This window comes from Balaenoptera acutorostrata, chromosome 1 (genome assembly GCF_949987535.1).
Source record: "Balaenoptera acutorostrata chromosome 1, mBalAcu1.1, whole genome shotgun sequence".
Taxonomy (NCBI): domain Eukaryota; kingdom Metazoa; phylum Chordata; class Mammalia; order Artiodactyla; family Balaenopteridae; genus Balaenoptera; species Balaenoptera acutorostrata.
Genome location: NC_080064.1, coordinates 26666188 through 26691051, shown reverse-complemented (window position 1 = coordinate 26691051; position 24864 = coordinate 26666188). Strand labels below are relative to the sequence as shown.

General features: G+C 49.8%; 1 protein-coding gene across 5 annotated transcripts in view; it reads left to right on the top strand.

Moving 5' to 3' along the window:
• The window catches only part of PHC2 (polyhomeotic homolog 2), a 103042-nt gene extending 80164 nt beyond the window's left edge, over nt 1-22878 (top strand). For all 5 annotated transcript variants that reach the window (XM_057540820.1, XM_057540816.1, XM_057540825.1 and 2 more), the window contains 6 exons: nt 12765-12967; nt 14667-14796; nt 15619-15733; nt 16817-16958; nt 17914-18190; nt 21457-22878. In XM_057540820.1, coding sequence (XP_057396803.1) covers nt 12765-12967; nt 14667-14796; nt 15619-15733; nt 16817-16958; nt 17914-18190; nt 21457-21611 — 1022 coding nt within the window. In that variant the 3' untranslated portion in view covers nt 21612-22878. The remainder of the gene's footprint in view (nt 1-12764; nt 12968-14666; nt 14797-15618; nt 15734-16816; nt 16959-17913; nt 18191-21456) is intronic.
• Nucleotides 22879-24864: the final 1986 nt, after the last annotated feature.

Sequence of the window (24864 nt, the reverse complement as noted above, 5' to 3'; positions counted from 1 at the left end):
TGAAGGCATATTGTATTGTTGATTCTTTACATTAAAATCGGGACTTGTGAGATTCTTTATTTAAATTGAAGTCCACAGAGAGGGAAATAATTTGCCCAAGATCAGGTTGCAAACTAATGGTGAACCTACAGTGTGAACTCCTAGTCCCCGGCTCCTGTATTGTTGGATACCAGTTTGTGCCAGTGATACCCCCGCCATCCCAATCCTCACCATCCCTCCCCCAAGCCTTCCTTTTAGACCTGAACAGATTTCACTGACATACTTTCAGCTCTGATCAACTTTCCTTTCCTTCCTGCTCCATACCTAGAATGTTGACTTTCTTCCCATGCTGCCTACAGAGACACGCTCTTTTATTCTTTTTCCTGCTAAACAACTTAGTGACAGCTCTCCCCTTAGATATCTCCCATCCTAGATCTTTAATCCCCTTCCATTAGCATATTGGACCCAGAGGATCCCTTGTTGTGAAATAAGCTACCGACCTAAATCCACCATATGTCCCCGATTTTTCTAGGACAACCCCAATTTAAAATATTCTATCACATTGTCTATCAACCAAGTGTCTCGATTTTTGGTTTAGAAAATAATGTCATTTTAACCATATCAGGCCCTGCTGTCCTGGCCTTTTCCAGCCATTTGGCTCTGGGGCATAACTGGGTAATCCAATTATCATTCACCTGGGATTTTTCATCCCTCCCCCCACCCCCGAGTCAACCCAAATGTTGGAACTGCTAGGATTTCTAGATGAGTCTGAAAATTGCAGGCTAATGAGGCAAGGAAATTCCTTCTTGATCCTGTATGTCTGCCCCCGCTGCCCTCCCCATTTTTTATTCCGGTAGAGGGCCTCAGACCTGTGGCAGCGTCTATTGATAAGGGCTTAAGTTGAGGTCACATGGGATGCAGGGCTTCATATCATGTTGACTCCAGAATAGAAAGAAACTTACTGTGTTGGTTACAGGGCAGGAGATTCTGTCTTGGATCTTAAGATACCTGCACAGCTAAGTAGTTTTGGTTCCACTCAGATTTCACACACCTTCATTAGGCTCCTGCCTCATGTAAAGCATTATCCTAGGCACTGTGGAGAATATAGAAGTAATTTTCTCACTTAGCCCCCAACATCTGGATCTATATCTGGAAATAGCCACATTTTTGAATCAGCTGATACAGTGTTTCTCACTGTTTCTTTACCTAAGTTCCAGTCCCTGCAAGGCGGGAACCAGAGCTTCTGGCTTGGCTCCTTCTCAAGGGCTGGCTTCTTTCAGAGGGCCCAGCAGATGGGTAGTGGTGCTCGTGTGGCACCTGCCCTTTCCAGGCACTCTTATCACGTGAGCTCTGCCTCTCAGCCCACCCAAGATCTGTTTCCAGGCTTGTCCATACACATCGGGAAGAATAGATGCCTTTTTTCTCCAGCATTAATCTTGCCACTTTTCTGTTGTTCTTGAGTTGGTTTCTCAGTTGTCCAACTGCATTTTTGTGAGAGGTAGCTCCTGTTTTCATTGCCTTCTCCTCCCCCCCACCCCTTTTAAGCTGTTGTTTTATTAATAGGTGGCACATAGGTACGTAATGAATGTTGGTATTTTATCATGCACTCACCTCCCAGCCCTGTCCACTTCTCTTCCAGGTCCTGGCTTAATTTCTGATTTACCTTTGTCAGATGCACTCAACATACATTATTTCCACTTCCTCAAAGTAAGGAGGAAACCCCAGCTCTTCTTCCTTCTGTCCCAGTAATGATTCTCCTGGCTGTGGTCTCTTCAGCCATTGTTCCTCTGCATTTCAATGCAGGGTAACCTTTTAGGAAGGTGTTGTTATGCTTGCTTCTCCAGACATACCTCCTCTGTCACTGACTTTCTAGTCTAAGCTGATTGACCCTGAGACTTCTCTTCCTGCTACCAAGGCCCCTTCCCCCATCTGTGACCCTGTGCCGGTGACTTGCTCTGGCTCAGCCCCAGAATCCACTCTTTTTCAGACCACATCCTTTTTCCTGCCTTACTCATTTCCTGTCTCAGATACTTTGGATCCCTTGGATCTTTCAGTGGGAAAGAGAAAAAGAGGAATAGATAGACGATTTTATAAAATTGAACTGTTCTTGCCTCTGGTCTTGCATGCTCTAACTTAGGCAATCCCCTCCCTAGGTTTTCTTGTTTTAGGGGGAAAAAAAATGACTGCTATCTCAGAATTAAGAACCTTTACCTGAGGTTTTGAGTGTCTTTTTATCTCTGTTTTTTTCCTGTTGTGAATGTGTGAAGAGGATGACTCGACTGCCTTAGACGCTTCCTCTAAGTCTCTGCCCTCCTTTGGGCTTTAGGCCTCACACTAGGCATTCGGTAACTATTTGCTGAATTAAGTTCACCGCCTTCCTATCAAAGTCCTTCACTTTCAGCTAGCATGGATCAGTAAACCAACATAAAATTTAAGTTGAAAAAACTAGGGAGTAGGATGGTGGCTCCAGTTCTGGTAACGCTGCTCCGTGTTAGTGTGACATTCACCGGGGGTTGTTTCTTCCTCTTGGTCAGTCCAAGTTTATATTAAAGTTCTCCCAGCTGTGCAGTGCCGTTTACTCTCCAGACATATTTGGTCCCATCCTGAAAAAGATTCTCTCCTGAAAAGATACATCTACTAGAGTTGAGAGTAGGGAAATGAGACACCTTCATAGAAGCATAGTTTCTCTTTTATTCCCTTTCTTTTGTGCCATTTTGCAACTGGAAGATGAAGATGATGATTTTCTGTGGTCAGGAGGAATCTCACAAAAGTGGTTGTAGAGATTCTTTTGTGTTTTCCACCCCCGTGGAAAAGCAGGGTGAGGACTGGCTGCCTTATGCAATCTACTCTCATGAGGCCTTTGTACCAGTAACAGAAATGACTCTCTGCAGTGACTTAGCACCTTGTCTGGTGGAAATCAAAGCTGGGACTACCCCTCAAGGTAGAGGTATGAACATATACAGATTTATGTTTTCAGTGTTTTTATGGCATGCTTTAAACTACAGTGTGAGTCAGCAGTTAAAAAGACTCCGTTTGAGTATGTGTTCTGTTAAAAATGTTTAAAGTAGGCCTGTTTAAGATAACTTGAATTACTTATTCACAATTCACATAGATGCAGGTTTCATTTTAAGCATTGACTTTTTAAAAAATTTCAGTTTTAATTTAGCTACATCAGCACACTGATTTGATGCTTGCAAAGAAACTCCGAAACAAACCATCTTTAATTCAACTTTATGACATTTTGGAATTATTAGGAAAATAATCAACCATTTATTTATCCAAGACAACAGTCTTACAGATTCAGGGCTTTTTTCCCCCATCAATAACAAAAGTAGAATATAATTGCCATGGTCAAGAAATGGTTGTTTTTTTTTCCGGCCCCGCCCCACGACATGCAGGATCTTAGTTCCCCAACCAGGAATCGTATGTGCACCCCCTGCATTGGAAGCTCGGCGTTTCAACCCCTGGGCCGCCAGGGAAGTCCCGAGATGGGCTCTTTTATAGTTAATCGAGTTATACAGTTAAGAATGATTAGTTTTTGAAGGTATAAAATATAGTAAGAAACATAGCATATAATTTAAATAATAAGTTGTTGCTATGTGATTCATTGTAAGACCATCTAGGCCAGCATAATAAACTTAATGGTTTGTTGTTCTTTTTCCTTCCCCTTCCAAATTTATTTATAGTTAGTGAAAAGGGATGTGCTTTCCTATACTTGAAATTTCCAAATGCTTTTTTTAGTTAAATCCAAAAGAGAACATTCTTTCTACATCTGCCAAAGAAATGATTGCTATTAAATAGGGATTTCCAGTGTTCTAAGATGAATCCAGATGTTGAAGAGTGTCCCAGTTTGCCGTTAGACTCTCTTGAAAGCAAAAACCTGTTTCTTGGATGATTTTCTTCTTAGCAGTGAAATTTGTCATAGCTTCTCTTAAGAAAAGATGACTGTTAGCTGCCGTGTCATAACCAACTCTTCTCCAGTAGATTAGGAGAAGCAGGCCTGATGCTGAATATTGAGACCGTTGGCAAGAAAATGAGAGTTCATGACTGCTGGGAGTTATTTTTAAAGCTCTAGTTGCATGGCTATTATGTCTCAAATACTGTATAATTATCCCTAGTTACTGATATCTTTAGCCTATTTGAAACCATCCATATGTGGCCTAAATCCACACAGCTATATTAAGACATTTTTAAACAATCAAAGCAAATGACACTTTAAATTAAAACAAAATTAATGTGAATCAACTACCATTTTTTAAAAAATTGGTTAAGTCCACATTTCCAGGCCTCCAGTAATCAGTATTAATCTCTTCTGTCAGCTGATTGGTAGCAAAGTAGCGTGATTGAAAACTTAGACAGTGGTTATTAAAGGAAGGGGGCAGTGTTTTCTAAGAGCAGAAATGATCAAGAAGATTGATTTGCAAGATAAGTATTATCTATCCCATTATATAGACAAGGACAACTGAGGTTTGGCTTTCTCTAGCACGTGCGTGTGCACTCTCTCTCTCTCTCTCCCTCCCTCTCCCATTTCTCTAAGAATATTAGTGCTTCTGCAGTTGGTAAATAAATAAGGCATTATATCAGGCAACATGGTGGCCTTTCCTTGCTATCAACCTGAAAATAGAGAATTTTCTAAACATTTCTAGTTGTTTAACTGTTATAAATCCATCTTCCATGATTTTCTCTTCAGCCTTTTAAAGTAATTTCTTTTCACAGGCTAAACCGCCTCCTGGCATTATAAGAACCACTAGGAAAAGTGGTTCTTTATTTGTTCCTGAGTTCTTTCTTTTCTGGTTCCTGGGGTTCTTTTGTGTAATAGCCTGGGACTGTTTATGAAAGAAATGCATAGGAAGGGAGGGAATCTGGCAGTTGTCATGTCCTTTGGATTAACGACTGTTGAAGGTGAATTGGGACGTGTGGTCTGCCCCAAAGGGCAGGTGCATTTCCCTTGTGTTGCAGTCATTGTCAAAGTGGAAGTAAGATTTCTTCCCGAAGCCTTACTTCAGGAGTGCAAGGACAGGACACAGAGTAGGCCAGAGCACCTGAGGAACGTGAATGATACCTGAGTTTGGACCAGTGAAAGAACAGCTCTGCTCCGGGGCTGCTAGAGGCCAGGCTCACTGTGAGTGAGACTGGGGCAGTTTCCTGATCTCTCAAGTCCCAGCGATGGGAGCCCTCCAATGGCCATGTCAGGCCTCTTCCACTGTGTCGTAACTGCAGTGACTTATTTAATCCTTACCACAGCCATATGGGACAGAGAGTACCTTCCCCATTTTACAGATGAGGAAACTGAGGCCTAGAGTAACTTGCCTGGGATTACAGAGTAGGATTTAAGCTTAGGGTCTTTCTGATCCCAGTCTTAACTGCTGGGTAGCACAGCCTCTAAATGTAATCAGTGCCAGGCATTTTACATATATAAACTCTAACATTCCCTGTAACCCTGCAAGGTAAGCAGCATGATTGTCATTTTTATAGATGGAGAAACTAAGGCGCAGAGCAGGTACCAAGTGCTTGAAGCTAGCTACACAGGTAACCAAAGATGGAACCAGAGTATGAACCCAGGTCTGCCCCAGTGCTGGTGGCCTTTCCACTCTGCCATTTTTCCTCTTGTCTCCTGTGATCCTGATGTCTCTAGCGGAGAGCCTCTCCTGTTGGTTCCAGACCTTTTGCCTTGTGAAATCACAGCGTCTGCTAGAGGACTGTGATGTTAGGATATCTGGGAGCCCTCAACCGCAGCCCTGGAGACCGTAGGGCTGCAGAGCTTTTTTTGAACGCTGTCCCTGGCTCCCAGCAGCCAGTGAGCCATCGCACGTTGACCAGCCGCAGGTGGTGCTGCTGAGTGGGACCTGGTCTTCAGCCTGGGCCGGGCAGCAGTGCTGCAGCTGTTTGGAAATCCCCCCTGGCTCCGGGTTCCGAGCCACGCGGGGGCGGCTGGCTGTCGCTCCATTGATTTTTGCCTCCAGAGCTGGGGGTGGCCGCTTGGAAAACGTTCAGCTGTTTACAATTCAGCTTATGTACACTTTAGCTGGGGAGTGTGGGTGAGTCAGAAGGCCCGCTCCCTCTGCCTGTGTCCTAAGAGACAGCCTGAGAGTCAGCTGTATGGTAATGGCCGCCAGGGAGGAGGAGGAGCCCCCCCTGCCAGAGCCAGATGCTTAAGACCCAGGAGGCCCGTCTGCTCTCCAGTCCTCTTGACCCAGACTCAACAAGGTCACTCCGCAGGGACACCGAGGTGCGTCTGAGGCAACCTGGCCCAGCTTCCCTTTCACCGGGCCGCCACCTCCCCGCCGGGCACCAGGTGTGGAGCCAGGGCCTTGCCCTCCCGTGACTCGGCAAAGCGCCCCAAAGGGATCCTCCTGTCGCAGCCCTTTCTTCCCTCTCGGGAGAGGCCCCTGAGAGCAGAGGCGCTCCGGGGGGCAGGGTGATGAGGGCACCTGTGTGAGGCAGCCGCGGCCTGCTGTGCGTCCGGGAGCCAGGGGCTTTTCGTGGGTCTGACAGTAACTCGGTCCTTGGCAGAACTGCAAAAGCTACAGACATCTGGCATTGGTACCTCCAGCCTTCTGGTTCTCAGGAGGGACCCTCGGTGGGAAGGGGCCTACAATTTTCCCACGTCTCTAAGGGCTCCTTTTGTGCTTGTTTTAGAAGGTACTCTCTTCCAAATTAGGTGGTACCCACTCTTGCCTTGATTATGAAATGCACACTTTTAACTATGCACCCTTTTCCTCCTCTGGGAAATTAAGATGTTAGACCCAGGGCCCTTCTAACTCCAGTCCTCTGTGATCTAGTGCCCCTGATCCAAAATGTCCACTCTTCATGCCCCAATCCTTACACCCAACCTTATCCCTAAATTGGGAGGAAAGCTATCTGCTTCTCTAAGTGATTCACAGCCAGGTGTGAATGGCCACAGGTGTATATTTGCATTTTAAAGCAGGTTGTTAACCAAATGAATCTCTTTAATGGAATACTCTGTCAGGGTCCCAGGATAGAGCCGCCATTCCTCCTTCCCTCTCTCTCCCCCTCCTCTCTTCTCTCTCTCTCTCTCTCTCTCTCTCTCTCTCCCTCCCTCCCTCCCTCTCTCTCTCTCTCTCTCTCTCTCTCTCTCTCTCTCTCTCTCTCTCTCTCTCTCAACAAATTGGTGCTTAATGAGATATCTTACCTCCCTCACTTTCAGAGCAGCACTGATTTCTTTAGGGGCCCAAATATAACTAATGAGATTGTAAAGGGAGGCCGCAGCCTTTCCAGAGGGCTCAGCCCTCAGCTTGCTGTGCTGTTAGCACCAGGGGCATCTGGTCTGTGTCAGCTGCTCCCCGTCTGGGATGTGGCTTCCCTGGGCGTCACTTTGCAGGTGCTCCCCTCAGGGTCTCTCTAGAGCAAGCAGTTGTTTAGGAATCCTGCTGTCACCCCTCCTGGCCACGTGACTGGCCTGCTAAGCTCAGGCACAGTGAGCCGGACTTCAGAGCCAGGGGCCTGGAGAGAACGCTCTGTGTTGTATAAGCGACCTTGTTTTGCCATTTGTCGAGCAGAATTTGTTGCAGGCAAATGATCCATGTTATCACCTACTCTGCTTCCTTGAATCCTTTATGAACTTCATTAGCTTTGTCTTTCTCCTGCTGCTGCTAAGCAAGGGTAGTTAGAAGTCTTGTAAATTAAAATGCCCCTTTCTCCTCATGTCTGGAGAAAGTGGAAATAGCCACTGGCCACGTTGAAGGGTAGAAGGAGAGGCTCTGCTTGCCCTTCATTTCCTCTGAAGTCAGGTCTTCAAGGCGACTTATTTTAGGGGCAAATAGAATGAGTGGCCAGGTCATCTGAAATACCCACAATAAATGTTAGTACTGAATGATATTTCAGCATAACTGATGATTTTTGCCTTACCTGTGCTTATAAAGAGCACCGTAACTGGTTCTGAAGTGGCCCAGGTGGTGCGCAGCTGGGGCCAGCCTGACCTCTGTCCTCAGTGGTCAGGAAAGCTCGGCCTCTCTGGGCACCTACCTCCTGGCCCCGAGGGTGGGGCCGTTTTTATAGGCGCCTCCGGCCTCTGCCTCTAGAGGTCCTCACGCCTTTCCAAATGCCTGGAGCCAGCATCAGTGTTTCAAAGGGACCAGGGAACCCAGAGCTGCAGCCTCTGGGGCCAGTTTAATGCTGTATCTCCCTTCTGCTGAGGAAGTCCTCACTCTAACAGGAAGAACTGGGCTAAGGAATAGCTCTCATTCTTCTTTACCGCCAGGTACCCAGAAATGCCACCCCCGTAGGCAGGCACCAGCCCAGCTGCTCCCGCTCGTCATTATCACCTCAGAAGGTGATGTACCAGTCTCAGCTGGTGGCCGACTGCTGCCGGAGAGTAGGGAGATCTGTACGCTGGTCAGGAGTGAAGGCGGGGACCACGGGTGCCCCGTGCTCCAGCGCAGCAGCCGTTAAATGGTTGTCATATAGTGGACACTGGGTTAGCCCTGGAGATACAGATGAGACCCAGACGGCCCCCACCTAACGGCACCTGCTTTGCCTAGCAGAGGAGACGGGCCCTGTAGCAGATAATTTCACAAACTGGGCCACTGGGGGGCCCTTCCTATTTTAATCCAGTCCCTACAAGGGCTGTTTCTGCCAGCGCCTGTGAGACCAGATTGAGAAGCAACCTACAAGGTTCAGGCCTATGTTATGTAACAACTCCCCCAGAACACATTGTTTTGTTCATTCTTTTTTTTAAAATTTATTTATTTATTTATTTATGGCTGTGTTGGGTCTTCGTTTCTGTGCGAGGGCTTTCTCCAACTGTGGCGAGCAGGGGCCACTCTTCATCGCGGTGCGCGGGCCTCTCACTGTTGCGGCCTCTCCCGTTGCGGAGCACAGGCTCCAGATGCGCAGGCTCAGTAGTTGTGGCTCACGGGCTTAGTTGCTCCGCGGCATGTGGGATCTTCCCAGACCAGGGCTCGAACCCATGTCCCCTGCATTGGCAGGCAGATTCTCAACCACTGCGCCACCAGGGAAGCCCTGTTTTGTTCATTCTGGTCCAAATACTTGGCCCTTTGTGGTCAGCTTCAGTTGAAGGCTAGATTCTACTTCCCTCTTCCACCACCACCACTGAAGCTTGGCTTTATTTCCCTCCTGCAGCCTCTCCTACGCAGGGTGTCCTGGCCTCCACCTTTCAGATCCAGGTAGCTAACTCTGTATGAAGGCATTTGAGACCTGTGGGAATCCCGGCAGCACTTATAGCCTCGGGACTGGTCAAGGGAATTGAGTAAGGAAGAATTCCAAAGATAGAGAATTTCTTTGTCTCTGTCTTTCATCTGGCCTCAGGGCCAACAGGGCAGGTTTCTGCAAGTTTAAGCTGCTTTCCCCTAAGCAGGCTGCAAAGCAGTCTGGGAGAAAGGGAAGCAGATTAAATTAATCTCAGTGTGCTGAGCTTGGCAGGGGGTGAGATTGTGTATGGTCATTCCAGAAATAGCCCAAACTCCTTTGTGACTAAAGCACATGATAAGGTATTGCCTACAAGATGACTGCAAAGCAAAATAGCTGCAAACCTTTGTACAGTCGTGAAACGCTCTCCCTTCCGTCCCTTGGATTCTGTGTCTCCTGTAAGCTGCCCCAGAGGTATAATGGAGAGTGACAGTTTCTAATGTTGTGGTGAAGGGGTTTATTAGTTTGTTCTCTTGCTTAATAAGATCCTTTTTTAAAAACTTAGATTCCCAAAAAATCTTTTTCCTCCCAGAGTTAAGTATTGGCTCTGTAGCCTCTGAGCTGGTGAATGTCTCTGTTTGCTACTGTATTTGGCATGAGGAAGGACTCTGCCCTCAGGAGCTCCCCCCTCGTCTTGCAGTGTATGTTAGTAGGCACAGATCTGAGAGACAGGAGGGAAGTGGGTAGAGGGGGCAAGGAGAAGAGTCGAACAAGATTGGAGAGATCCCATAAAAGGAGACAGGGTATCAGCAGCTGTTTGGTGATAAATATCAGTGAAAAGAGGGAGGTGGGCGTGATCCCAGAATTCAGAGGAGAATGGATTAACTCCATAGAAGTATTATAAACTAAAACAAGGGAGTCACTCATTGCCCTCCATCTGTGCTGTCAGCTAGGAACGAGATTGTGTTCAAACGAAACAAAACAAAACTCTTACCAACAGGATCTCTTGGATCAATACACTTGATATATTATGTTAGTATTGACTGAGTACCTGACTTTAAAAGATGCTGGCAAAGAAGACCTAGGGTGATGATGAATTTGCAACCTTTTATATAAGAAGTAGTCAAAGGAGCAGAGGGAGTGTGGCCTGGAGGAGAGAACATAAACTGGGCTCATAAGTGACATCCTTCATGACACCAAGAGCATTTCTTGAGTGTTTCCCAGTGTGCTAGCACTGCATTGCTATTCATTTTCTCACTTAGTCCTCGTAGCAACACTAAAGGGTAGGTCTTATTATTGTATGTATTTTATAGCTGGAGAAACCAAGGCTCAGAGACAGAAGAGGACTTGTCCCTAATCCACTTGAGTGATAGAGACTAGTCTCTAAGCCAGGTCTAAGTCTGTGTTTTTGCCTATTATACAAATAAGATTAGCCTTGTTCTGTGTGGTCCTAAGGAATAGAACCAGGGTAAGTGGACAGAAATTAACAGAAGATAGATTTTTGGCTCATTGTAAGGAAGAACTTATTAATTGAACTGCCCAAGTTGGGAACAAACTACTTCAGAGGTAGTGAGTTCCTTTGTCATTGGAGGTATTCAAACAAATGCCAGAAAATCACTGGGGGTGGGGCTATTATAGGGAAGGGTCAAGCACTGGTAAGGGGTTGAACCAGACTTCCTAATCTTGTGATTCCATAATCTGTACAGAAGCTCATTAGCGAAGCCAGGGAATATTTTACTAGGCTCTAATTAGAAGGGAATAGCCATCATCTAAAAATAGAATTTTAACTTACATAGTAACCTTTCTATTTTAACAACATTTATTCATTATTTTAAATAAAACACAGATTTGTTTCTTTGCGTATTTAAAATATTTTAAAATATAAATGCAGCAAAAATGTAATTATGTAAATACAGACTTAAATATTTAAAATTTTAAAGCAAAGAAACTTAACTTGATTGATTGAATAATTAACTCAGTCCTCCTAGTTATTCATGGATTGTTAAGGAAAGATTTTTTTTTTCTACTTCCCAAACACCTTTACAATTTTAGAAAGACTGATTCTAAAGGAGAAATTTTCCATCCCTATAGAAAGGTCAAAAGTGTCAAAAAATTTTTTTCAAAGGACTATAAACACGTAAAGGGATTTTTCTCACTTGCTGGTATGACTGTGTCTCCAAAAAAATTAATTTTTAAAAAATCTCATTAATCACATCTCTTAGGTAACTCCTGCTCAGCTCTGAAATTTATTATAGTTGAATTATAGAGGTCTGAGTACTGAGGGCATGTGTCATGGCCAACTCTTTTTTTTTTAACAAAAAAGATTTATCCCAGTTTATTGCACATTAGGACTACTAGTAAGAAAATGAGCCGGTTATAAACCTTTTCTAAAATGAGTTTATTTTGATTTCTCCATGCCACATAATTAGGTATTGTGAATTCCTGTTCTGTGGTGGGATTTTTAGATCTTTAACATGAAATAAGAGCATCTTCATATAAATTTTGTGCAAAAATTACTTAGCTAATAAATATACTGAAATTGTTTTTAAAGTGTGTAATACATACATTCACACTGGGTTATGCTTACTGTCAATAGGCTTGTTGCAATAAAGAAATGGCTTTTTCTTTTCTTTCTTCTTTCTTTTTTTTCTTTTTTAGGAAGTTCCAGGTTAAAGGCAACCTCAGCTTCACACAGTTGGTGGTGGTAGAGAATGGCCTTGGGAAGGGGGGGGTGGGGAAAGAGTTTAAAAAGTGAAGAGAGAAAAAGTTGCTTCTAAAACAGTGAAGCAACTCAGGAGAGGTACATTTGGAGTGGAGAAAAGGGGGTCCCTTGTGGTGTGTTTCTGTAAAGGCACCTCATCATACTTACTGGAGCTCTGTCAGGCTCTTCAGAGAAAGGCTGGCAGGCCCGTGGAGAGGAAAACTTAAGCAAGGCTCTCCGTGGAGGGAAGGAGTCTGTGGTTGGCTGAGAATCAGATTGCATGTGGAGCTGAGAACTGGACAAGAGGCTTGATTGGGAGCAGGATACCTGCAGGAACAGCATAGAAAACCTGAGCTCTGCCCAGGGGCTTCCTCGGTGGAGAAACAGAATACACGCACATCTTAATGCAGTGATCCCAAATAACCAGTCTCTGATGAGGCAGACCTGTGTTAAAATGTTTACTTGGGGTTCAGTACTTTGACATTTCACAGCACGCTTAAAATCTAACCCTTTCCTGAGGAACCTCGTAGAAGGTTCATTTATCCTCTCTCCCCCAAACCCCGTCTTGCCCCAAGCCCTATACTAGTTCAGCTTTTCATCTTGGTTTTAGATGTCACCTTGAATACATTTTCTCCCTTGAGCAGAGCAGAATGTAAACTCGTTTGTCCACATCAATATTGACCAAGGTCTTAACTCCTCCAAGGCAGAATTCTTGCCTGTGTAACCTGGTTGGACTATTCTTAGCACAGTTGGGAAATTCAGAAACACTGCTGGCGGATGAGCTGCATGGTTGCAGAGCAGACTGTAGTCTCACTTGGTGGTGGGTCCATTGGGACTGTGCCACTTTTGTATGGGTCACTGAGGGAGGGGGCTGCTTGGTTTGCATCGTCGGGCAGTGTTGAGTCCCTGCTCTGCTACTGGCCTAGACCTGGTTCTGACCCCCCCTGCTTGTGTTTTCCTGCTTTCCCTTGTACAGAGACAGGGCAGGGCATTGTTCATGCACTGACCGACCTCAGCAGCCCCGGCATGACCTCAGGGAACGGAAACTCTGCCTCCAGCATCACCGGCACTGCCCCCCAGAATGGTGAGAATAAACCACCACAGGCCATTGTGAAACCCCAAATCCTGACGCATGTTATCGAAGGGTTTGTGATCCAGGAGGGGGCGGAGCCTTTCCCGGTACGGACTACTTCTTTTCCCCTTTTTTTTTTTTTTTTTTTAATAAGTATACTTTGGATGTGTATTAGAATAGCTTTACATTTCCATGTAAAATTTCTGAAAATGTGAAAAATTTGCTCTTTCCTTGCTAATTTTCCCCCAAAGGAATGTCAGAGCCATTTTCTTTCTAGGATTGAGTGTCTTCCTAAGGTCCAGAAGGGGTCAGTGATTAAGAATAATTGGCAAGACCCCTTGGTTAGAAGTTTCCACACAGACTCAGCTGTGTCCCTGCCTGGTGAAGTGCGAACCCCTTGGTTGGAAGGGAGTTCACATTGGGGTATTTGGTGCAGGATGACGGACTTTGGCATTCAGGTTTGAATGCCAAAACCCCCAAATGGCAACACTTTGGCTGGTTAGAGAGCAAAAGGAACCTGTGTGGAAGAGAATTCTCAAGATCTGTCTGAATGGAAGACAGGCAAACAGAGTTACAGCCTGAAGCTTCTTTTCTGGGGACAGAGCCTTGAAAGGGGAGTGAATGAGAGACACTTCAGAAAGGGGCACTTCATCAGGTGTCTCCAATTAAAGCATAAGACCAAGGGGAAACACAGAAGAATCAAGAAAATGGCTCATTAGAACAGCACCCAGAGCCAGTAGTGCACAGTGTGAATTGGTGAGACAGGTGGCCTGCTCTCTAGGTGGGAGGAGCCCAGAGCCAGGTGCACTCCAACCTCTCGTGATAAACTTAACTGGCTGTTAGAGACACAACATCTTCATGGGAGGCCATCTGTCTTTTGTGCATTCTTTGGATCCACGAGTGGTTTGAATAGTCAGCCGAAGCCTCTGAGCTTGATTAACTGAGATGGGTGGGCTGCCCTTCTAAAATGCCAAAAGACAAAAATGCCAAGACAGGTTCTTGTCCTCTTTCCCTCTGGAGGTCGGTCAAGGCCTGTGGCACCTTAGCTATAAGTAGCTCTAGCCCTGTCACATCCCTTCCCTCATTAGACTAGGTCCTCCCTTTGGCCCCCTGGAGAAGCTCCAGAACCCAGCTGATCTCACAGGGTCGATGCAGATTGGATAGCAGCCCCAGCATCGCCCTAGAGATCTGGCAACCAGGCTGCCTGCACAAAAGACAACAAAGGGAGTGCACCGAAGAGTGAATCAGCTAGTCTGGGATCCTGGCACCACCGAGGGCCTTTGCTTTCCGGTGTGGCCCAGCGTCCACGTTTTCCTCTTCTCCTCCGTGGCTGCCTGTCCCTCTGGCTCGGGTAGGGCAGTGGTAAGGGAGAGAACAGTAAGGCATCCAGGAATGGCGGCTGGGTCTCTGTGTCACACATAACAGTCACACACAGCCTCAGCTGTGTTCCTGCCCCGTGACGCGTGAGTGCTGGGGCCTGGCCCTTGTCCTGGTGCTGCGGGAAACCTGATCCCTGCCTCCATCTCTGCCCCCTAGACGCTTGGAAGAGTAGATAGTCTCCTGACCTCCTAAGCCATCCATTGGTCCTGGGTTGAAGCCATTTCCATCCCCGTGCTTTGGTGGTCATCGGCATCTTGCCTTTTGAGCTAAACAGCAAAACAGGCCTTGAGCAGGGTGTACCTGGATGGTGATACAGGGGCGGGCATCTGTGCCTGGGTGCTTTATACATGTAATTTTGATGAGGCTGGATAGCAAGGAAGCATGCCCACCTGACCCTCATGGCCTCCATGTTGCCTTGTCCCCTAGGTGGGACGCTCATCCCTGCTGGTGGGGAATCTCAAGAAGAAGTATGCACAGGGGTTCTTGCCTGAGAAACTTCCGCAGCAGGACCATACCACCACCACTGACTCAGAGATGGAGGAGCCCTATCTGCAAGGTAGCGTCTCAGACCCTGGATGCTGGGGCTTCTGATGGGGCTGAACAGGACTCAGCAAGGCTGGAAGGTCCTTTCCTGGTATCCACGGAGGGGCTCTGAGCCGGGGAGCGTGTGAACATGTCAGCTAACGTTTCCCCCAGTGCCCGCTCAGCCCTGTCCCTAGAAAACGGATGGCAGTTCCTGCCCCTGGGGAACTGAGTGTGCCCTGCCTGTCTCCAGCCCCACTCCTACCAGCCCCAGGATTCCAAGAGCGGCTTTTCCCGCGTGAGTCACTCGCCAGTTGTAGGCCTGCAGGAGCAGCCCCAGGTGGCTTGTGCCCTTCCTCTACCGCCTCAGGAGCCTGCACTCAGGACGGGGGCCAGCGAGGGCTGCACTTGCCGCACAAGCCACCGACTAAGTGGAGGCGGGACGGGACGCCCACGTAGGCTGCAGAACTCCTGGGCTCTGTTACCCAGGCCGGCAGCCAACTGGACACCTCACGGGAAGGGCGGGGTCATTCCAGATCAGTGGTGACAGCACTGAAGCTTTCCCTCTGAGCCGCCTGCTCTCTTCCAGGGTCATAAAGAGGGGCGCTGGTTCTTCCCCACCCGTGCTTTGTCTCATAGCCCTTAGCAGAAGAAACTGCCGGGTGTCCAGGGGCCATCTTTGGATACTTCCCAGGGGTGAAACCACAGCCCTTCCAAAAATAGCGACAAAAGCAGTTTGGCCCTCTCTAAGCCGCTGCTGCAGGCAGGACAGAGCAGAGAGGCCCCGGGGTGGGGCTGTGGGCAGTCCTGTGGGGACTACTCCTTGTCCGCGCTTACCGATTTTCATGCTTTTCAGAATCCAAAGAGGAGGGTACTCCCCTTAAACTCAAGTGTGAGCTCTGTGGCCGGGTGGACTTTGCCTACAAGTTCAAGCGTTCCAAGCGCTTCTGCTCCATGGCTTGTGCAAAAAGGTAAGAGCCTCAGCCCCTTCCCTTTTCTTGGGATTGCGCCTTGGTACCCAGCTCCTTATTTCCGTGACCTGCCTGGAAGCAGCATCCTGTCACTTGTTCACCGAAGAACTCCCATGAGCAGAGCAGGGCAAGCGGCAACGGTCCAAGGGAAGGAAGCAGCATTTAGCTTGTCTGGCCCTCCTGGGTCCCACTGGCACCCGCCCTTGGCAGCTCCCATCTCCTTAGGGTTTACCGAAGCCTCCACCGGAAGCTTTGCCCAGAGCCTGGACCACCATCTGGGCTGGCTACAGATGTTTCCTTTGTGAGCGTTCACCCAGCTTAGAAGACAGATGATCACAGTAAACACCAGCGTTGTTTACTGTGGGCCGGCTGTGTGAGAGTCTCTGTGCTGGGTGTTAATATGCATTATGTCATCTAATCTTCAAAGTAATACTGTGGGGCAGGTATTGCTATCGTGCCCTTTATACATGTTAGGAAACTGAGGCACCAAGGAGAAGTAATATCGCCTAAAGCCTTCGAGCTGGGGATCTAGACTTGTCTGACTCTAAGCCCGGAGTGCTCCTTGTGCCAAGAGGGAAGAGGCCTGAGCCCCCAGAAGAGAGGAACTCTCTAGGCCCCAGGCAGAGGTGCCCTGCACACCAGCTGGAGTAGGGCTGTCCGCAGCCCTCCCTCCCCACAGGCTGCGCTGGAGGGCCTCCCGCACCTTTGTGACGCTCTGCCAAGCTGTCCTCCGTCAGGACGGAGGACGCTAGTTTCCCGGCCCCGGCGATACGTGGAGTGGAATGTGGCAGCCCTGAGTTTTTACCGTGATCCAAGTTGTTGTGTCAGGCACTTTGCACACATTAGCTTATGTTATTGCCAGACCGGTTACAGAAAGTGAGTGGTCTCCTCCCCAACTCTAGATAAGGAAACTGAGGGGCTAAGTGACTTGCCCAAATCCACCCAGCTGTACTAAGTGATGGACTTAGGACTGGAACGAGCAGGCAGACTCAGATTTTGCCAGGTATCTTGGCTGCCCTTACTCCTCCTGGGCCATTCGCCCTGCGACTGCCCTGACCACCCTTGTTCCCCTGGATCTGGCAGGTACAATGTGGGATGCACCAAACGAGTGGGCCTTTTCCACTCGGACCGGAGCAAGCTGCAGAAGGCGGGAGCCACAACCCACAACCGCCGTCGGGCCAGCAAAGCCAGTCTCCCAACACTTAGCAAGGATACCAAGAAGCAGGTGAGAGGCTGGCGGAGCCTGAAGCTCGTGCTCTCGGGTCCCCACCAACTTCCCTTCCTAACACGACCCGGGACGCCTGCCGTCCTTTTCCGCTGCTGGCGTCAGTGCTTCATCATGTTCTCATCTCTCATGATCTGTCAGGTCAAGCCGTCCCCGTGTCCCTTCATAGGTCCCTTCATTTAGACCCATGGATGCTTCAACTTTCCCTCCTCCGTGACCTTGCCCCGACTTCACCCCTTTCTTCCAGTTTGCCTCCATCCTTGACTTCCGGGGCTCCCCTGCCTGAAGAGACAGGCTGCTGTCCCAGGTAGCACCTGCCTTCCGAGGAGGGCTAGGTGAGAGGCAGCCGACACCCTTTACTTCCCCTCCTTGTTGCCTCTCTGACCATCAGAGCACTGAGTCCTTGAAGGTCTCTACCAGGAACATGGGTATTTGTTCATGAAATATGTTTTAGCACTGGCTGTACGTCAGGAGCTGTTAGGCACTAAATCTCTTAAGTTGTGCTACAGGAACTCACAGCCTAGTATGATGCTTCAGACCTTATGTGTATTTTGCTGTTTATTGTTATTGTTTTGGCCATAAACCTCTTTAAGAATCTGATGAAAGCTACAGTCCAACATGGACATACACAAGAAAATTTACATGCTATTTCAGGTGGTTTACAGACCATCCCCCTAAACCCACAGAGCCCTGGTTAAAAACCCCACGTCTAGAAGAAAGAATAGACGTAGAATCAGATTATTGCAGTGTAGTGTGGTACATGCTCCAGTACCGGGACTAACTCTGCTTAGGATCAGAGAGGGGACATTGCAAAAGATGCTTTTTGATCTCAAATTCAAACATACATAGTAGCAGACCACGTAAAAAAGGGAGAATATACCTGCCTTTGCCCAGCACTCTGTTAGAGGTGGTTTATGCCCCCATCCTGAAGAAAACTGTTTCTCTCTGCTCCCAGCCAACAGGCACTGTACCCCTTTCAGTTACTGCTGCATTGCAGCTAACACACAGCCAGGAAGACTCCAGCCGTTGCTCCGATAACTCAAGCTACGAGGAACCCTTATCACCCATCTCAGCCAGCTCATCCACCTCCCGCCGGCGACAAGGCCAGCGGGACCTGGAGCTCCCTGACATGCACATGCGGGACCTGGTGGGCATGGGACACCACTTCCTGCCAAGCGAGCCCACCAAATGGAATGTGGAAGATGTCTACGAATTCATCCGCTCTCTGCCAGGTAAGGTCCTTGGAAGTTCCACACCTGCCTGGAGTAGCAAGGAAAGAGAGGGTGTGAGAGACCTCACCTGCCACCACCAGGAGAGACTAGGCAGTTCAGGGAGAGACTCGGGTTCAGGAACAGGGGGTCAGAGGTGAGTATGAGGAGGTGCCTGCCAGTAAGAGCTTACATTCTAGCATGGAGCGCCGACTGTCATGTTCTGTGGCTGTAACCTGCCGTATCTGTGGGCTCGGCGAGGGGCCTGTGTGAAGGTGATGACGTGACCAACCCTGTGTGTCTCCGGGGCGAGTTGGGAGGGGCGTCAAGTGGGAGTGGAGGAAATCGGTCACGGAGAACGTTAAAACGAAGAACATTTACACTGAGTGACAGTGGACAAGCAGGCCTGTGCGAGATGGAGAGACCGCATCAGGGAGCAGCCTAAGCAGCCTAAGCACAAAGACATGCAAGCATGTACAGGCGCTGGTAGCTGCACGTGACCCTGGGTGTGCAGTGCCCGTGGTCTCGAGGGTAGGATCTAGAAACGAACCTTGTAAGACCTCCCGTCTGCACGGCTGCGCTCGTCGAGACCAGAGCTTCTCCGCTGTTTCTTGTGCCAGCCTCACCCAGCCACCAACCAGGTCAGGCAGTGGTGACCATAAGCCCGTTCACTCAGAGACCAAAGTGGGATATAGTGGTTAAGAGCAGGCTTCGGAGTTAAACAGAACTGGGCTCAAATCCTGGCTCTGCCACTTAACCCAGTGTATTAGTTACCTATTGCTGCATCCCCCAAATTTGTTATCACACAGGTAATGTGGATAAGGAATTCAGGAGTGGTTTAGGTGGGCAGTTCTGCCACAGGGATTCTTAGGAGGTTGCGATGAGGATGTTGGCCAAGGCCAGCCGAGGCCATCTGAAGGGTCACCTGGGGCTGTCAGATCTTCTGCCAGGGTGCCGGTGCCTCACTCACATGCTTCTCAGGGAGCATGTGGCTGCTGGCAGGAGGCCTCAGTCACTCTCCCACGGGTCTCTGCAGAACGCTCACGCTTGAGTGTTCTCGTGACGTGGCAGCCAGTTGTCCCCCAAGGGGTGATCCAAGAGAGCAAAGTGGAAGCCACCCACCATGCCCTTTATGATCTAGCCTCAGAAATCACATTCTGTCACTTCAACAATATCTTGCTGACCACACAGGTCAACCCATTCACTGTGAGGGACTCATGAAGGCATGAAAGGGAAGCAAGGATTATTGGGAGCTACTTGGAGGCCGGCTACTACCATAGTTCACCCCAGTGATTCATGTTCCTCCCTCATGCAAAATACCCTCACCCCTACCCGAGGCTCCACAAGTCTCATCCCATTACAGCGGAGGTTCAAGGTCCAGGATCTCAGCATCTAACTCAGGTCCAGGCACGGATGAGGCTCACTGGGTCCAGCTCCTCAAGGATGATTCCTCTCAATCTTCAGACCTGAGAATGAGGAACAGGTTATCCACTTCCCTCCACAAACCTAGGATATGGTGGGATGGGCATCGGGTAACCACGGTAGACGTGCCCATTCAGGATGCCCGGTTCAAGAAGGGAGAACACAGGAGGCTACAGGAGTCGCCAGTCCATACCAGGGCATGTGTTGGCATTTCCTTGATTAGGACTCAAAGCCCGGAGTGATTCTCTTTCGCTCTTGGTTCCACCCTGAGTCATCCTTCCTTTCCCATGAAAGGTAGCCTGTGGAGTTGTTTTCTCAGACTACTTCCTGCTGCTTTTATTTCATATTACTCATCTCTGACCCTTTCCGTCCATGTGAGCAGTGTTTCTGCCAGACGATTCTCTTACTCTTTGTGGGCTTTTTATGAATGTTATCCAACAATGTCTTCAAGACAAGCCTTACTCCACATTAGGTTTCTTCTGAAGCTGAGGGACAGTGCCCTTAACGGTCTGAGGAGCTGGGCTGTTGAATGGAGAGGCTCTGTGAGGCACGCCCATAAAATTCTGAGAGAGCGTTTGATCCAACAGTTCTCTGAGGCGGCACCTTAGAGCTTTCTGCGGTCTTAACAAAAGATATGTCACCCCCGCAGTTTCGTCTTTAGACTGTGTCTTTTTGACTGTGTCCTGGATTTGGTCTTTGCCTAGAAACCATTTCTTAATTTTAGCATCATTTGCCATCTGGAGAGGCTGAGGAGTTTCAAAATCAGCAAATCCAGGCTCCTTCCTGTTCTCATTTTCCTCGACCTCGTCCCTCCTCACATTTCCCGCGGCCACAGTGGGAAGCAAGGTGGCACCTGCAGCGGTCTGCCTGAGGTCTCCTGAGCCCAGGCAACGTTCAGTAGGCGTCTCACTCCCAGCGGGTTACCACCAGCAACAGTGTTGCTAAATTTTCTACTATTTCATAACAAGGATCCCTTTTCTTCCAATTTCCAGTATGTTTCCTCACGTTCCTTTAAGCCTCCCCAGTAGTTTCCTCAAAGGCCGTCAGGCTGCTTACTCCGTCTCTCAGGGAACCTTAGACCTTCACTGCTGCTCTCCTCAAAGTCCCTCCAGTTCCCGCCCACTGCCAAGTCCAAGGCCACGCCCACATGGTGAAGGTGTGGTGATGGCAGCACCCATCTTCCAAGTACCCAGATCTGCGTTAGTTACCTACTGCTGTGAAACAGATTACTCCAAGCCTAGTGGCTTAAAACAGTAATCACTTCTTACCTCAAGAGTTCTGTGGCGTGGCTTAGCTGGGCACTTCTGGCACGGAGTATCTTTCAAGGGCTCAGTCACGATAGCAGCCAGAGCTGCAGTTTCTGAGGGCTTGGAGCTGGAGGACCCCCTTCCAAGGTGCCGTGCTCACATGGCAACGGGGGGCTGGCTCTGGGCAAGAGGCCTCAGTTCCTCTCCAAGTGGGCTTCTCCAGAGGGCTGCTTGAGTGTCCTCACGACACAGTGGTTGGCATATTCCAAAATAAATTATCCAAAAGACCAAGGTGAAGCTGCTGCGCCCTTTATGATCCAGCCTTGGAAATCCCATGCTGTCACTTCCACACCACCGTACTGATCTCCGGGGCCAGCCCAGTTCACTGGGGGTGGGGGGGTGAACAAGGAGGTGTCGGGTCACAGGACCACCGTAGAGTCTGGCTACCTCGGGTAAGTCACTCGGCCTCTCTCAAGTTGTAAAATAAGAAGAGCAACACCTTCCTCAAGGTGTGGTCATGAGGATCAAGTGAGATGATGCATCTGAAGGGCAGTGACTGCCAGGCGTGACCGCTGGTAGCTCTAATTGATATTGATACTGTCTTTGGTCGTGTCCCCTCAGGCTGCCAGGAGATAGCAGAGGAATTCCGTGCCCAGGAAATCGACGGGCAAGCTCTGCTGCTGCTCAAGGAGGACCACCTCATGAGTGCCATGAACATCAAGCTGGGGCCCGCCCTCAAGATCTACGCGCGCATCAGCATGCTCAAGGACTCCTAGGGCTGGCCGGGCACCGGGGTTCTGGCCCCGGGCTCCTCCTCCCGACTGAGCAGAGCCAGCGGACACTCCTGGGGGCCCAGAAATGGGGCCAGTTGAGGGAAGGGGCCTTCCCTGTGGGGCATGGCTGGGGAGGAGGTCCCGGCACCTCCTCAATGGCTCTCAGGGGCCTTTCTTTCTGTGGGAGGGGCGGAGAGGTAGGTGGCGCAGAAGATGGGGCTTTATGCTTGTACATATTGATAGCACTGGCTTCCTCCAAAGTCCCACTACTCTAGCCCCGCTCTCTTCCCCTCCCTCTGTCCCCCATTTTCCAGGGGGTATACGGTCAGGGCTCCCAACCTGAGTTGGGTCACTTCCAAGGGCAGCCGTCAGGCCTGCCTAGAGGCCTCGGAAGCCCTTGCCTGCCTTCCTCCACTTCTTTCTCCGGGCCCAGCTAACTCTTCCTGCTGCCAGCTTCTCCCACTGCAGCCTGTTTTTGAAGCAGCCAGAAGGGTTCTCCCCCTTCACCCTCTACAGGTGGAGGGAGAGAAGCTGGGCCCAGTTTGGCCACGCCTGCTGGCACAGACGCCTTAACGCTGTGTGTGTGACTGTGTGACTGTGTGGGAGCCTGGACTGACAGGCCGAGAGCCCCCCTCTGGCATCTCCAGGTGTTTTGTAGCAAACAGCCACTTAGTGCTTTGTCCTGGACTCCACTCAGCCTCAGGATGGGGAATAGGAAAGAAGGGCCGCCTCCGTGCGGAGAGGCACGATCAGAAAGCGATGAAGATTAGTAGGAGATTTTCCTTTCCAGATGGCCGAGGTGTCTCCGCAGCCCCTTCCCGCACTGTGACGTCCCCCTGACTGCCCTGCTGTGTCACAGGTGGCACTGAGGAAGCTGCGGGTGGGCTGGGCCGGGCCGCGCCTCCCCGCCCGCCCTGGGAGCCCAGCGGTGGGGCCCAGGGAACGTCCAAGGGCAGAAGAGCTGGAGTGACCACCACTGAGGTGAAGAAGGCAGCCTTCGGCCTCGGGTCCCACACTTCTCTGCCTCTGGAACTTGCTGGCGGCGGTCTGAGCTGCCCGTGGAGGAGGCGGGGCAGGAAGGGTGAGGGCCTGCCTCTGACTTGCCCGGTCCTCTGCAGACTCCTGGGGAGAGTGGGACTCTCCCTGGGGGGAGGGTGGGTGCCCTTCTCAGCTTGTTCTATTCCCCACTCACACCCCCAGGCAGAGTTGGAAATGAAGGACTTTTTTAACCTTTTGTTTTTGTTTTTTAAAAATAAATCCGTAAAATCTGTTCCTTCTGTGCCTTTCTCCCCTGGGGATGTCTTTCTGTGGTCCTGAATGGCTACTTTTCATCTGTCAGGAGAGGGGTGGGTCCCTGGGTTGGGGGAGGGACGGCCACCTTAACTGGATAGCATATCCTCCACGCTTCGCTGGGGCTGGGTCCTTTGAGGGTGCCCTTGGCCCCAGTCCACATGAGAAGCAGATCCCACCTCTGTTCTTCACACGGGTGTCCCCTGGAGTGTGAGGTCCAGGGCCCCTTCAAATCTGAGCCCCCCTACCCGGCACTGCCACCAGGGAGACACGACGCTGTTGGGCCAGGGATATCTGGCACACCTGAGGCAGAGCCCAGACCCTTCCCTCCGCCGCAGACACCTGTGGTGGTTGCAGCTCCGCGTCCAGAACTGCCCTTGGGGTGGCTTTGGCTCACTCGACACCTGAGCATTTTCTGGATGCTGCAATAGCAAACTATTAGGAAAGTCTCTGCCTCAAGGAGGTGACGCCTAAGCCTCGAATAAAGGAGAAGGGCCTTCCAGGCGCAGACCGCTCGCCGTGCATTCAGTCTGTAATGCCGGGACCTGGGGAGATAAGCAGGGACCTTTTAAGAGCCAGTACCCATATCTGGACGAGAACTCTCTGCAAGGCCTTTTAAAATATAGCCACTACCCGGAGGAAGAGGAGAAACAAACTGGTTAGTGGACGACCCAGAGGGTGGAGCCAGGACTGGAAAGTCTGGTGGTCCAGGAGGTCGGGAATGGCGACAGGACGAGGCCAGGGCAGGACGCTGGGCCGGGGGGGAGTGGCAGAGGGCAAGGACCTCAGAACCTCGGGGAAGGTGCCTGGTGGAGAGGGCGCCTCGGGAGCCCCCTGCGCTGCCCGCCCCTCTCCAGGCCAGATGGGCCGGCCCACTGTGGCCCATGCAGCTGGGCGAGTCCACGCTGAACCTCCACTTCCCCTTTCTGGAGGACAACGCCGGGCCCACACTGAGTTCGTCCTTATGTGTGTGGTGGAGAAGGGAACTAAAACTCCTGAAAGAGGATATGGTGGATTTGCAGGACTGACTGACACAGGTAAACATCAGTGCTGTTTCTTCACTCTGGGCGAAAGGCCCCAGTTTGAAGGGTGCTTCCTTCAACATACATTTGCTCCTGATGTTTACACCTTACACAGAATTTTGCAAAACTTTTTTGATCATGACCAACAGTTTAAAAAAAGTTTCCCACCCTCGTATATGTACTTGAATATATATAACTGAAACAAAACAATCACAAAACAACACCTACCCTGATGTACGATACATTCTGATATTTTCAATTCCCTTCCTATTCATACTTTTAAAATCTCAGTCATGATCTGTAAGATTGACTTCATGGCCCTCTGATGGATCATAACCTGCACTTTAAAAAAAAACCCTGCCTAGTGCAAACCTTCCAGCACTTTTCCATGTAACTACCTTGTGTGGCTCTTACCCTGTCCTGGGTGGCTGGTGTACATACCTGTTTTACTGAAGAGATCACGGGCTCCTCAAGGTGAACTGTCCAAGGTCACAATCAGGTGACCGGTGCCCTTGAGATCCGGCTGAAGCTCTGCGCAGAACAAGGTTCTCCCCGGGTGGCAAACACCACAGTCTGGCCCGAGGACCACGACACTGAAGAGGGGCACAAGGAGCCCTGGGGAGGAAGAGGAGTCAGTACAAAATGTCTCAGCGCCTCTGGCCAACCAGAGCCGGCCTTCCATCCACCCTCTCCCAGGTGATTGGCCCCAGGGGGCTCCTCTCCGGGTAGTTCATCCCTGCTTGCTCCTGTGGGTGTGGTTTCTGGCAGATGGCCTGAAACTTTGTCCCAGTCACCAAGAATGGGTCATTTCTTCCCTGGCTCTGAGCTGAGAAGGTTCTTGGCAGGCTGTCCCACCAGCTTCCTGTCATGGCTCTCAGGCGAGGACTCAGGTGAGGGGGGGACACTGCCAGTGTCAGGGGGAAGATGGGGCGGGACAGCTGTCC